The sequence below is a fragment of the Pan paniscus genome, chromosome 5 (assembly GCF_029289425.2).
Source record: "Pan paniscus chromosome 5, NHGRI_mPanPan1-v2.0_pri, whole genome shotgun sequence".
In the NCBI taxonomy this organism is placed as follows: Eukaryota; Metazoa; Chordata; class Mammalia; order Primates; family Hominidae; genus Pan; species Pan paniscus.
Window position 1 is genome coordinate 150071328 of NC_073254.2, and position 15277 is coordinate 150086604.

At 35.5% G+C, this 15277-nt stretch overlaps 1 protein-coding gene across 8 annotated transcripts in view; it reads left to right on the forward strand.

Annotated features, from left to right (window-relative positions):
- L3MBTL3 (L3MBTL histone methyl-lysine binding protein 3) overlaps window positions 1-15277 on the forward strand; it is a 123372-nt gene that overhangs the window by 50525 nt on the left and 57570 nt on the right. For all 8 annotated transcript variants that reach the window (XM_003827644.6, XM_003827643.6, XM_057302591.2 and 5 more), the window contains 3 exons: window positions 2038-2189; window positions 9584-9660; window positions 14655-14740. In XM_003827644.6, the coding sequence (XP_003827692.1) occupies window positions 2038-2189; window positions 9584-9660; window positions 14655-14740 (315 nt within the window). The remainder of the gene's footprint in view (window positions 1-2037; window positions 2190-9583; window positions 9661-14654; window positions 14741-15277) is intronic.

Consider the following 15277-nt stretch of genomic DNA (forward strand, 5'->3'; position numbering starts at 1 on the left):
CATTGGCCGACTTGATCCATGACATTTTTCTTTTCCCAAGTTCTGATCTAATTGGAAAGAATAAAGGGCAAGCCAGTGGAAAACCAAAATGCCATCTTTACAGATGGTCAGAGCTGAGTTGGAGGACGCGCATGGCTTGTATCTGCAGACAAATAAGCTTGATTCTGAGCCGTAGAATTGAAGAGATTTAATTTGCCTTTCACGCCCATCCCCCAAGCCTGGAGAACACTAGACCCTTGAGGAGCAGAGTGGAAACTGTGCACCCTGCAGCCCAGCTTTCTCTCTAGTATGATCAGTTCCCCCTTCCCAGAGTCACCAGGCTGGTAGCAGTGAGTGAGACAGTGGGGAGAAGCAGTAATGTTTCACTAACAGCATTCCCTTCAAATGGAAATAAATAAATATCAAGAGCAGGAGAAACCTCCTCACTCCAAAAATCCTTCATTTGGGAAACAGTGTTAACCAGTTGGTTTGAGAGCATCAATCTAATGGCTGAAATGTTTTCTGATTTAATCAAACACAAACCAGGTTGGATTACAGAACTGACACATTGTGTTTGTGTGCATGCGTATGTGTGTTTAGGTTACTAATAGTGTTAATGGGCCAGCTTATTATTTTAAAACATCTTAATTGAGAGGATAGTGTAATTGCCGAAGTGTAACAGTGCATTGTCAGTTGGTATTCTCTGTCAAAACTTATCCCAGGGAGGAAGGTCAGTTGGGTGGAAAACTTAGCAGCCTGCTGTCTCTGCTCCAAGTTTCCTAATCCCTGTCTGGTTCTCTGATGATGACTTCAGTCAGGGATTTGATTAACTGCCTTGAACGGTCTTCCTAAATTCTATGCATTGCCAGCATACAACTTAATCTTGGGCTCTCCATTTCGTATCTAAGAGACAATTAATTTTTCCATTTCTAGATTACCTCAGAATACTCAAACATTTATGATCAGAACTCGGATAAATTTCAGTACTTAAATGCATAGTAAAGATTTCTGTATAGCATTAGTGTCTTTTCTATCCATTCAGACACAACTTATTCTAACATTTTCAGATACACGGCTGTCTACATTTTTGCAATGATAGTTGTATAATTATAGTAAAATGAGAGATAGCATTTATTTTGCCTAAAGTAGTTAGAATAATATCCGTATAATTGAGTCTAACAGAGGTTTTTGTTTGTTTTTTGTTTTGTTTTGTTTTGTTTTTAGGGAAGGAATGACTTGTAGTGTGTTGTGATTTGCATAATTGGTATCTAGATATACTAGTCTATAATATGTAGAGATAGATAGATTAAGATATTATTCCTCACAAAAGATTGTAAGAGATTTTATATATTACTGTACCTTAAGCACTAACTCTTACAGAACTTCATTGTTTTTGTTTCATGTTCTGAATGACTGGTTATCTATGGATTTCTTTAAGTTACCAACTATTTTGAATAGCTGTGTACATCAACAGCCAATTCTTTTGCTGCTATTAGGAATAAAATATATCTGTAGTGTTGAGTAAAAGTTGTAATAATTTGCAGCCTTTCATATATGAAGATGACCTACTTTCGGTAGAGTACTCTTTTGAGAGATATTTTCGGAAGTGGGAGTGAATTTGTACTGACTCATGCACATTTTTAACTTGATTAAGTGCATATTTTGTGTGAATAATTTTCATTGTTAAGTCTGTAATCAAGAAAAGAAGGACAAAATGTGAACTATATGGTGAATAAAATTTGCCTACCTATTATAGTTTTCTAATTAAGGCATCAAAACACATGTTAAAATTAATTATTTTAAATTCTGTGAGGTGATGGATATTTTCGTTTTGAGGCCCAGATAGCTAATTGGGTGTAGCAGTAGGACTTTTTTTTTTTTTTTTTTTTATTGCTGCTTGTTGGAAAGCGACCCTGCTGTGAAACTGGCATATGATTTTTAAATTATGTGAATACAACAGTGGATGCTGGGCCTTTGAGCAGGAGGTGCAGAGAGTGTGCAGTTCTTGCGGTTGTTAAGTGTGTGCTTATCTCTAATTAAATCTGTGTGTTTCCATAGACAGTGATCCCATCGGGCTTTCGAGTTGGTATGAAGCTTGAGGCAGTAGACAAAAAGAATCCCTCATTCATCTGTGTTGCTACGGTAACAGATATGGTGGACAATCGTTTCCTGGTACATTTTGACAACTGGGATGAGAGCTATGACTATTGGTGAGACATTTTCTGTTGTTGTGTGCTTTTAAAAATTTAATGTTTATCCAAGTAAATGGTTTAAAAACAGTAATAGTGCAACGCTTATAACAAAAAAAAACAGTGTTCTGCCCCACTTTTTCCTATTACAGGTTTTTAATTTTTTACCTGTTCCATATGGGATATATTTTAAATAACATCCTTTAATTTTGCTTTGTGATTGGTATTTTAGTTGACTTCCTACTATGGAAGTACAGTCTGCACACTCCACATTCCCAACATATGTTCACACGTATTTTAATCTTCCCTTCTTATTTTCATGCCCACCAGCTAATTTAAACATTCGTAATAGCTGACTACAAAATATATTGAAGAATATTATTTTTAATCCTTGCAGTTTTTAGATATCCTGAACAAAGTTGTAAAAGCAACATATTTTACAATTATATAATTATAAAATAATTATAATAAAGCCATTATATTTTGATTAAACAGTTGAAATAAGGATTTTTCATACCAAATTCATGTTCATTGATTGCTGTAATTCAGTTTCCTGGTAAAAGACATTTCTAAAGTGTTTAGTTCCTTCTAGAGTACACTTGAATTGAGAATATTTTAGAGAAGTAACAGATATCTTTATAAAATACAACTTGTGTTATAGGATAAGTGAATATTAACTTATATAAATATTGCTAAATGTCAGGGAGGTTTGTTTTTTGACCTAATTTTTTAGTATCCATTTATTTAAACATTCAGTAGACACATTGATAATTTCCATTACTTCTCAGATGGGATTCTTAGATACTCATTAGTTTTACTTGCATTGTTTAAAAAAGAAGAGATGTTGAAATTCATTTGCTATTCATATTTTTAAAATGCTTTCTATTATATGTTACCTATGCTTTTTGCAGAATTTTTAAAAAATGTAGACAGTTAGTTCCATGATTAAATTACACAGACCCAACTACGGTTGGCCTTCTGTATCTGTGGGTTGCACATCCATGGATGCAACCAACTGCAGATCAAAAATATGAAAAAAAGAAAAATAGCAATACAATAATAAAAATAATACAAATACAAATATACAGTATAACAATTATGTAGTATAACTATGTAAATAATTGTATAAATGTGTAAATACATAGCATTTACATTGTATTAGGTATTATCAGTAATCTAGAAATGATTTAAAGTATAAGGGAGATAAAGTAAACAGAAAGATGTGTGTAGGTTATATGCAATTACTATGCCATTTTGTAAAAGGGGCTTGAGCATCCTTAGATATTGGTGTCCAAAGGGGCTTCTGGAACCATCTCCTGCTGATACCAAGGCATGACTGTGCTTTTGAATATTTTGTTTGTTTTTCCCAGCTTTTTTCTGCAGAGCATAATTTTTCCTTATAGGACATCTTTATATTCAGTTTATAATAAAAGTTTTTCATTGAAATACAGTCAATTTCTAACATATACAAAAGTAGAATAATAGAGCAGCCCTGCTGCAACCTTTACTCAGCACCAACAATTATCGACTTATATCCAGTGTGTTTCCTCTGTATTCCTACTCCTAAAATCCCAACTCCGGGATTGTTTCAAAACCAATGACAGATATCAGAGCATTTCAGTATATATCTTCTAAAGAGAGGAATTATTTTTATTTTTAAAAATATAATAATAACTATGATATTACTAACATACTTAAATATTTCTCCCTATTGTTTTAGTGGGATTTTTGTTTATTTTTAGCTTGATGGTTTTAGGTCCAATAAGGTGTACACTTTGTGATTACCTTGCTTGACCTCATTTAATTTACAGATTCCTATTCCTCTCCTTTCTTCCTCGTTGATTGTAGCTTTTGTTAAAGACACCAGGTTGTTTGTACTGTTGAGTCTCACAGTTTGATTTGTTGATTGAAACCTCATCTTATTTACTGTGTTCTTCTGTTCCTCCTATTTACTGTAAATTGGTGGTTTTTGTTTTACTTAAAATTGTTGGGCCTGCATGGTGGCTTATGCCTGTAGTCCCAGTAATTTAGGAGGCCAAGGTGGGAGATCACTTGAACCTAGGAGTTTGAGACCAGCCTGGTCAACATAGCAAGACCCCTGACTCTACATAAAAATTTCAAAAACAGTAAAGATTTTCTATACATATTTTGAATGGGTGAGTGGATGAGAAAACTAACTTTGGAAACAGTCTAAATCTGTCCTGAATCAAACCTGTTTGTCTCCTTCTGTGCTTGGTGGGCTATGATGATGGCACTACTAGGGCGATAACTGGGCTCCAGGCCTTTTCTTAATAAATAACGCTAAAACAATGACTAGAATCTGTTGAAATGAGAATATTTTGTTTTTAAAGTTAGGTTTATTTCGGGAGGATTTTTTTAAAGCTTTTGCCTGATTTGAACAAAATAGGTGAATGTCAGTTTATTTTTGTGGTCTCATAAGTATTACAGTGTTTTAAAGGTATAAGTTGCTGATTTGACATAAGATGCGTTGCCTTTGAAAACATTCATGTGGAAAAAAAGTAAGGGGAGAGTCTAGAAGAATTCGCCACATTCATTTTTCGATGCCAAATGTCTAGGGAACAAACAGGAAGGATCCTGGGTTCTAAAAAAGATCCTGGGTTCTAAAAAGATCCTGGGTTCTAAAAATACAAAGAAAAGAAAAAAATTGATCTCTTTTAACTCGAGTTTTGTGCTTTTATGAGCACAAACTAATTATTTTTAGGATGGAATGTACTTTGAGGATTACTTAGACTTCCAGCTACTGACATGAAATAATTTTTTGTTAATTGTCTGAAAACGAAAAGTGTGTTTTCTTCCTCAACATGCAGTTAGGATGCAATGGAAATTGTTTAAGTGCTCTGGAATTTCTCCACTTTTACTAAATATTATGCTCTTTGATCTTTGAATTTTGGAATGGTTTTTATCTGCATAAATTACTTAGGTATGTAATTGAGGTTACAGATTGGGTTGCCTTTCCCAACTTAAAATAGTTTGGAAATGAGATATTTTTTGCTTTGAATTGAATAGTAATTCTTTATCTCTTTTTTACATTAGTGGGAATTTGAAAATATATATGTGTCTGTATACATTTGTGTTACTACATGTTTAGTTGCAATAAAACATTTCTAACTTCCAAAGAGGAACATGATAAAAATTTATGTAGGACTGAAAAAGTAGCTATGAAAGGAAAATAGCATACATTAGAATAAAAATGGCTTCACCTCTGGGTTTCTTCTGTGCTTTTGTTACTGATAGTTGGTAGCTGTTCGATTCTATCTCCTTGACAGTTGTTAGATTTAGGAATAATCCTAGATATAATAGAATATTGCCACTAGAAAGGACTTTAGGGACCCAGGAAGGTAGGTCAGTACCACGGGGAGGGTACCTCCAGGTTACTGCTGCCCTCCCGCCACTGCAGCCTCTTTCCTGATTATCTGCCTGAAGGTTGGGCTCTGGGGCAGAACACAAAGAGAACAGTCACCTCTTTTCTTCCAGGCACTAGGAAGGAACCTTTCTTTTAAAAAATGTTGTTTTCATGTACCCTTGTCTTTTGGGATCCAGGAAGGATTGACAACAGGATTTGGTCCATTGTTTAGTAGAAGGCCTAAATGAACGAGGTTGCAGCTTCAGCCATTTTTTATTCCATTGTACTTTGGTGTCCCAGTGGATTCAGGGCAAAAATTAGTAACAAAAAGATCTATGAAAAAGAAAAGGGTTATTAGTGAATTAGAACAAATGTAGCAGTGGGCCTTTTCCTGATTGCCTGTAAGTGTAGTGTAAACTTTTTTTTTAGAGATGACTCTCTTTTACATTTACAGATTAACAGCAGTAGTAATTTTATGTGTCTCCCTAAAATCATGTTGAAAAGTTGTCAGTTTCTTAGAGCAGTGTCAGTTAATAGGCTTGTCACTATTTGGTTAAATTTGGGAAGCACTGGTTGGTGGTGGTGATGAGAAGGCCGTGGAGATGAATGGAACCTGGGCTGTTATGAACTTCAGCTCTGGGGGGCTCATGGTCTGGGGAGGGAGAGAAACTAAACACCACTGTCTTGGCTGCAGGGATAGATGGTGGTTATTGCTTAATTTTTAGAACCAACCACTTGGAGGGGTGATGGCACTTGGAGGGAAGGACTGACTCAAGCTCGCTGGAGGGCTCTTGGGGAGGGCTTCTTAGAGGACATGGGGATTTGAGCTGGACCAAGAAGGAATGGGTACTTAGAGGTTGGGATGGAATATTCTTGGCTAAGGAAAGCACTTACTTATGTTTTGGCCCAGGGGTAGGATGTGTTTGGGTAATGGCAGCCGGTTTATTCAGTGCATTACTTAACACTTCTAAACTTTAGTTGTCTTCTGAAAGGGATTAATAATAATACCTGTCCCATCAGGTGTCGTGGGGATTAAAATAAGAGTTTTAGGAACAGAAACTGATTTGCAAAAGGTTGAAGAGCGATAAGGGATATTAAGCAGAGAAGTTTAGTGCTGAAGGCAAATGGATTATTGCTTAAGAGGAAGTTGACTTCTAAGGAGGGTTCCCTGCACCATGAGCATTTTTGAGCTTGGTTTTTAGGCAGAAGGCAGGAAGCCACTGTGGAGGGAGAGAGTGGAGATTTCTGAAACTATGGGTAATACAGGTGGCACCAAGTCTCCTAGGAGCAGCTAGCCTCAGGAAGAAATAAACTTTCTTTTCACTCAGCCTGGAGAAAATGAAGAAGTAAAAGGAAAATTTGATACAAGGGTGATGAGATGCTATCACCTTTATCTCTTCCAGGTATTCATTGTGTTAATGAAAGATTTTAAGCTTGAAGCAAATTAATAATATTTCAGACAGCTACTGTGGGTAATAGAATTGGACATGAATTAGGGATGGAAAGGATCACTTGCTGACTCGGGCTGATGAGGTTTGGGGTTTAGTAGTAAAGTGCAGAGTAATGGAGGCCCTGAAGAGTTCACATATAAGGGGAGCCAGGAGAGTTGGGTACTGAGTAATAAATTGGTAGAGTCATCATGGTCTGTGTTATAGGCAGTTAAGAAGCCAAGTGTCCTGTATTTCTTCAAATAATCTAAACCACTCTTGCTTAATGGAGAGACTTTGATGTTTTCCATAAGTAAGCATCTTGCAATGTTCTCCTTTGACTCTGGCTGAAACTGCAGAGCCCAGCATGTGTGCATTAGTTTTTGTTTAGCTTTTGGCTGTGACTGACAAAACCAGAATCCCTTTCTTTTCTACCCAAGTGCTTGGTGAAATCACTTAACCTCTTTGATTTCCATAAAATGAGGATCTTCATGTCTCCTAACTTTATCCTTATAAGCATGGATTTTTTTAAAAAATAGGTTATTTCTTTGGTTTCTGGCCCTTTTAGAATTTACCGTCTGAGTCTCATTGGGTCTTAGCAGTCATTATGAATAATTTGCACTTACACCTGAAATGTATTTCAAAAATTTGAAATGGAGGCTTCTTTCATGATATACATAAAAACCCAAAAGAAAGGAAGAGTACAGCAATCAGTGTTTTGTCATACTTTTTACCTTTAGTTGTTCTTCATATTTCTTTTCAGTTACGTTTCTACTTTTGAACACTAGATGGGACTAAGAGATGACTTGTTTTACAATAGTAGCAGAAGACTATCACAGCCTTCCAACTTTTGAGTGAAGTGTTGTTTGCTTATTAAGAAAATATAAGTAAAATAGATAAAAACAGTAATATTTTTATCTTCTCTATTGAGGCAGCTTCTTTGTTTTAAGTGGTGACTTTGATCAATATCTAGATATTATTTAAACTTTATATTAGATTCAGATGGTACAAGAATGAGTGACCATTAAGAGACCACAGTATTTTCCTTAATTGCAATTTGTATATCCAGCAAAATCAAAGAGTAATATTCAGTGTTTCTACTTTAAAATAAACACTGTGAGTCCGACAGATAATTATAAAAACTACTCTCTAAGTTCTATTAGATTGAGAAGGAAAAAATTAAATATTATATATTTGTTATTTTTTCATTTTTTATGATGCTATCTATGAATTAACATCCTTCCCTAAAATAAAGGCAGTAAGACATTAGTAATCCATAACCAAAATGATTTTTTTAGGAAAACACTAGGATATCTGGAAGTAGAGCTCCATAGCCTTGTTTGTATAATTTATAAAAGTGCATCTTAATGAATTGTGTATTAAAATATCTTTTATGAAAATATGTATTGTAAAAAATATAGTGATTGCAGCATGAACTTGGCATTGACCTAGCAGTGCTTGGTTTTTTTTCATATTTCTAAAATAATGACCAGAAAAATAGTTTGTGGTAGGAACAGTATGAGATAATAACTGAATAAAGGAAGAAGCCTTTAAGTATTAAGGAAAAGATATTTTCTACTGAAGTAAGTTCTGAGAACCATCAGCATTCAGTAGTGGTTACATGAACTCACAATGTATTATTGTCCCAGGCTGTGCCTTTAGAAAGTTTGGCTTGGTTGACTGTGTGCTAATCTCACCCACTTAGGATATTTTGTAGAAAATTATTTGTTTCACTATTCATAAGACTTCCTTGTTCCCTGGAAACTCCAGCCACACTGTTACCTTCCTGGCTTTCTGCCTTCTAGTTTCCCATCAAGAGGGCTGTGTTGAGATTTCCTGATCTCAGTATGGACTCAACAGACCTCCTAGTTAGTATAGCAAAACTGACCGGACTCCTTGGCATCTTTTAGACCAACATTTTCCAGACTATGTTCTGCAGAACACTCGGGTTCCATATGATGTTAATAGGCTGAAACATGTTGCATTTGAGAAGAGGAAAACATGGCAAAAGTATGACTAGGAGCAAGGAATTAGATGTACCAGGTACGCATGCTGATAAAGAGGCTTTGGAAAAATAGATGCTTGACTGTAGTAGAGATGACAGAAAGGAGAAGAAAGAGGTAAAGAAAAGAGAGTAATAGTTTGTCTTACTACCTGGTCTCTGTTATTCTAATGGGTAACAGAAATAGCATGTTGGTTATTAAGGATGATTGGGCTTCCTGCCTTTGTACATTTACCCTTAGCGATACTGAAATAATTTTAGTTTTCCTATGTACACACAGTCTAAGTTTATTATTCCACATGATTTTAATGAATCTAAATTATAAATTTTAATGATATTATGTTTGCATTTTTGCTGTAGTTGAAGTTACAGGATATAACAAAATTTGTGGGGAAAAGAAAATTGCATGGTGTCAAATCCATATAATGTTTATCTAATAAAAATCCACTTGGTATTAATATATTAAAAAGTTCTTTGGTTTAGCATTTTTTTCCAAATTAGATTGATTGTAATAAATAGAACTCTCTGTAAAGTGTTCGTGATCTCTAGTTTTCTTTTTATTTTACTAGTTTTTGTGAGTTTATCCTGATAATTGCAGTTTTTTAATTTGTGTAACTTACAGGTGTGAAGCATCAAGTCCACATATTCATCCAGTTGGTTGGTGTAAAGAACATAGAAGAACCCTTATTACTCCACCAGGTGTGTGTTTTTTAATGTGTCTAATACTATTCATAGACTTCAAGAGTAGGCAGACTTTTTCTGTAAAGGGCCAGATAGTAAATATTTCGGCTTTGCAGACCATGCAGTTTTCTGTCACCACTACTCAAAACAGTTGTAGTGCAAAAACAGCCATAGACAATAGGTAAACCAATGTGCATGGGTGTGTTGCAGTAACAGTTTATTTACAAAAACAGGCAGCCAACCTGCAGGCGTTAGTTTGCTCACCGCTGATGTACTTTCAACTATATTAAGTATTGCCTTAGTTCATAACAGAGTCTCAAATTTTGTCTTTCTTGGAAAAAAAAAAAAGTTCTGTTTTAAAAGATCTTTCATTTCTCAACTTGAAATTCATTTCTAGACTTTATATTAGTATATATTTAAATATATTGTCTAACCATAGAAGCAAATTGTCTAAGGCTTGAACAAGTCCAGAAAAATGGATAAGAGGGACAGCATTTGTGTGTGGATTGGAGACCAGACTTCATGTCAGCATCAGTCCTCACAGAAGCACAGTGTTCACGTTTAAGTGAGAAATTGAGGCTTTAGATTTTTTTACTTAGTTTAGAACTCACACGCTCACTTTTTCTTTTTCTGTCGTGATTCCTGGTTCCAAAATAGATTTTGCACCTTCATGCTAGTGGTGCCTCTGTGTTCTCTGAAGTTTTCAGGCACTTCTGCTGTCTGCTTCTGGTCATAGAGCCTTCTCAGGTCATTTGCTGTCTCTTTAACGGGGAACAGTGTAACTGCTGATAAATAGTGTCCTTGTTTTATATCATTTTGAGTTTATTTTATGTGCTAAAGAACAGATTCTGCGGTTTCTTCATAATCAAGACAGTGTATTTGTGCGTACATCACTACTCAAGGGGCCATGGCCACTCCTGGTATGAAAAGACAGGATCATCAAACAGAAAGCATCCCTGCGCAGTAGACAATTGCTTAGTGGACCCTTACAGGAGTAATGAAGATTGCCTTTATTACAGAGAGAGGATGAGTCCTGGCTTTACTAGGAGCTGTTTTTGAATGTAGCCTGCAGCATGTAAGCTGCAAGATTGGAGAGCTTCAAATTCTATTGGAATAGCTGGTTTCATTTTTATGTTTGTCTCCAGTTCCTTGATACAGTGTCTCACTTAGAGTGTCTGATCATTTACTCACTCAGGAGGACCTATCATTCATGTAATAGGCAAGTCAAGTCCTATCCACTCTCTGAGTTTTCTCATATAATAAAGGGAGGAAAGTCTCTGTCTTGACGTATTTACAGTACTATTTTGACAGTGAAACAGCATTGACATAAATCATGAAGGGTTAAAGCAAAGTATTGGCCAGGCACCTATGGCTCACGCCTATAATCCCAGCACTTTGGGAGGCTGAGGCGGGAGGATCACTTGAGCCCAGGAGTTCAAGACCTGCCTGGGTAACATAGTGAGACCCTGTCTCTATAAAAAATTTTAAGTCAGCCAGGTGAGGTGGCATGCACCTATAGTCCCTGCTGTTTGTGAGACTGAGGCAGGAGGATTGCTTGAGCCCAGGAGTTTGAGGCTGCAGTCAGCCAGCTATGATTATGCCACTCCACCCTGGGCAACAGAGCAAGACAGTGTTTCAAGAAAAAAGGAAAAAAAAAAAAAAGCAAGCAAGGTATTAATGGTTTCATGGTGCCAAACGTAGTGCTGCCTGGAAGATTTCTTGAATTCTGCCTTCCTTTGTCTGTCCTGCGGCTTACAAAATAATAGTGGCCAGTGATTGCCATGGTTGCTTCTTTGCCACTATCACCATCTAAAATGCTGTGAGGATCCTTTTAGATTTCCCAGTTTGTTATCAGCCCTTCTTTCCGTACCACCATTTTTGGTCATGATCAGAGATCTGATTAATTAACAATGAACCAGTGAACAACAACGGGTTCCTGGTTATGTACCCTGGAAGGAGTGGTGTAAGGCGTTATTGCCGACTTCTTAACATGAGGCAAAGAACCAAGCCATCTATCTCCTTTCCTGGACGTTTATAATTCAGTGGAAGAGAAAAAAAAAATAGCTTTTTGACACATTTTAAAAATTCAAAATTGCATGTGAAAATACCAAATATACAACAATATGAATATACATAATGCCATTACAATAGTAAAAATGGTAAATTTTATGTTATGTATATTTTGCCACTATTAAAAAATGCAAAAATGAACAAACAAAACTGCCAAATTGTGAGACTGATTTATTGGGCATGTGCTGATGCTACTCTTTGCCCCATAACAAAAAAAGACACCCTTTCTCTGATCTGTTTTCTCTAAGGGCAGATTCCTGGGTCATCTCTGATCTGTCTGAAAAGAAGGATTCTAATCACTGGGCTTCCTAAGCAGCTGCTTCCTTCACCCCCTTGTACTTCACAGATTTCTCCATCCACTAAGCTGCCCTCTAGGCCACCACCATGTTTCCGTTCTTTCTAAACACGCAGCCTCTCTTTATTGTTCTTTTCAGAAATTAAAATCTTCATGCCTTTTAAAATTATTTTTATTTTGAATTATCCAAATTATACATTAATGCATGCTTGTTTTTAAGTTTGGAGTGAACTGCAGTTATCTCTATTAATATTTTAATGGTTTGTCCTTATGTGTTTCCAGGAAAGCATTTTTGCCTATGCGAAGTCACACACATGCATGTGTACACCTCAGTTTCATTTAGTAGAATGTTCTAATTTAAATTGTTTAAATTGTGCAAGATGTGTTCCTTAAAAATGTCATAAAATGTATGCACAGAACTATGTTTGCGTATTAACTCCATTTTTTTTTTTTTTTTTTGAGACGGATTCTTGCTCTGTTGCCCAGGCAGGAGTGCAGTGGTGCAATCTTGGCTCACTGTAAACTCCGCCTCCTGAGTTCAAGTGATTCTCCTGCCTAAGCCTCCCGAGTAGCTGGGACTACAGGCACGTGTTACCACACCTGGCTATTTTTTTTTTTGCATTTTTTAGTAGAGATGGGGTTTCACCATGTTAGCCAGGATGGTCTCAATCTCCTGACCTCGTGATCCACCTGCCTCAGCCTCCCAAAATGCTGGGATTACAGGCATGAGCCACCGCACCCGGCTGCATATTTACTCTTTAAACATTTTATTTTGGAACAATTTTGAATGTACAGAAAGGTTGCAAGAACAGTGCAAAACTCACCTACACCCCTGATTCAGAGACCCAGTCAAGTTTGCCAGTTGTCCTAGTGATGTTATTCCTAGCAAAAGGATCTCAGTTGTCAGATCCCTCCAGCTTCTATTAATTAGGCTTTCCTTGACTTTTATGACCTTAATAAGTTTGAGGATTACAGATCTGTCATTTTGTAGATTGTTACTTAATTTGAGTAGGATTGGTATTTCCTCATGATCATACGAAGACTGTGCATTTTTGGCAGGAATATCATAGACATAGTGCTGTGTTCTCATTTCCTTCTCTTAGGTGGCTCATGATGTCAGTCTGTCTCTTTACTGGTTCGCTTTTACCACTGATGGATCAAGATGGTGTTTGCTAGGTTTGTCCACTAATGGAGTTATTTTTTCTCTGTAACTAATAAGTATTTTCTGGAGAGATACATTTTCTGGAGAGATACTTTGAGACTGTGTATCTCGTCCCAATGTCATTTGCTAGTTTTAGCATCTGTTGTTGACATTCCTAGCATGAATTATATTATTCTGACAGTGCTAAACTATAATTTTTCTTATTCCATCATTCCTTAAACAAAATTAGTTGATAGTTTCCTGCAAAGAATAGCTTTTCTTATCTTCCTATTTATTTGTTCAATTTATCTGTATCAGTGTAGACCCATAGATTACTATTTTTATCAGTGAGTTATAATTGATTGCTAGCATTATTTATCTTCATATTCAGATTTTCTCAGATAGTAACCAGTTATAGCCCCTTTAGGCACATTTCAGTGTCCTTTTGAAATGTTCTTATCATTTTTTGAGAACTTCTTATTTTCTGGCACAGCTAGGCTTATCTCATACTTTCCCTGACCCCATCTAGAGTCACCCATTTCTTCAAGGTTCCATGCTTCTTTTTAGTAGAGAATGATATTTAGAAACTAAGATCTGAACACTAAGTGTGCTTATTTACTACAAGAGTGTTGATGTTTCCAGGCCTTTCAGCTGATATAGCTAGGAAATACATGTGTATAAATATATGCAAAAATGTATATGTCTATTTCTGTGTCTGTTTATATATTGAAAACTGTGAATTTATGCCATTAGTTCCAATTCAAATCCAACACATCAGCTTCATTCTGGTTTCCCTCAAACCTGGCTAACATTATCTCTGATATATTTGCTGCTTTTCTCAGTCCCCTTTATGTGGCTAATTTCCCACCATACTGGGCCACTGTTTATTCCTGCTCATGCCTACCTAATGGATTTGGGGCCCTGGAGGGAACAAAAGAGGGCAGGAGGAAGGAGAAGATATTTTTACACATTCTATTAATAATGTTACATCATTTGTGTGTGTTTGTTGGAACTAACAATATGAAGTTATATCTGGAATTGTTCACATATTAATATATATAAACCTACCATGTTCTTTTTAATAAGTACTTTCTGCTTATGTACATTTTTTTGCACATTTGTATATTGAAGGTCATTTAACTTACTTAATTTTCACATTTACAAACAATTGTGTGTTGCCTTTATTGCATATGTCATATTTTTCTAGATTCTCCAATACAAAATTGCTAAAGGGTATTTGTGTGTCTGTCTTGTAAGACTGTCTTTATCTGAAAATATAAATTATATATATCTATAAATTTTCATTTTAAAAGTAATAGAAAAATAATGATCAAGATGAAAACAATTTCATTATTACTAATAGCTCTGAATGTGTGAGTAAAGTTGTCATGTATATATGAACATAATTTTCTAGATTATAATATTTTATAATTTTTGTTGGACAGTTTGTTATTCTTGCTATCATTTTGGTTAAACCTCATAGGATTTACATTTTTCTTTCTCTAGGTTATCCAAATGTGAAACATTTTTCTTGGGATAAATACTTAGAAGAAACCAATTCTTTACCTGCTCCTGCAAGAGCTTTCAAAGTGGTAAGATGATACATTTTATTAATTTGCGTGGATGAGATCATTTATTTATTGAAATTGAAGAACAGAACAAGATGGTATTAGTAAACCAGAATAGGAATGAGAAAAAAATAGAGCACCAAATAAGATGTTTTTGAATTTTTACAATTTTTAAAGTCAAAATTGTTACTGGGATTTTTGTTGTTGTCATCCAAAAAAATGCTTTGATTTTGGACTTTAAAGTCTCCTTGGAAAATAATTCTGCTTGATTCGATAGCATGTGGGGCCAGTTGTTGAAATCTTAAAGCAATCTTCTGTCTTTTTAGCTAGATGTTCTAAAAGACCAGAACAGAATATGAAAATACTTTTCAATAAAAACTGATGGATAATTGATTTGGATTTGTTTATGGCAAGCTGAGATGCTGGGTTTTTTAATTTTATTGCTGTAAATCAGCATGTTTAATTACCAAAATACAAGATCATCTGCTTTTATTACAGTATCTTTCTAACCCAGGGTCATTGCTTCTTGCATATAAAGTATTAAGATTCAAATGAACCTCA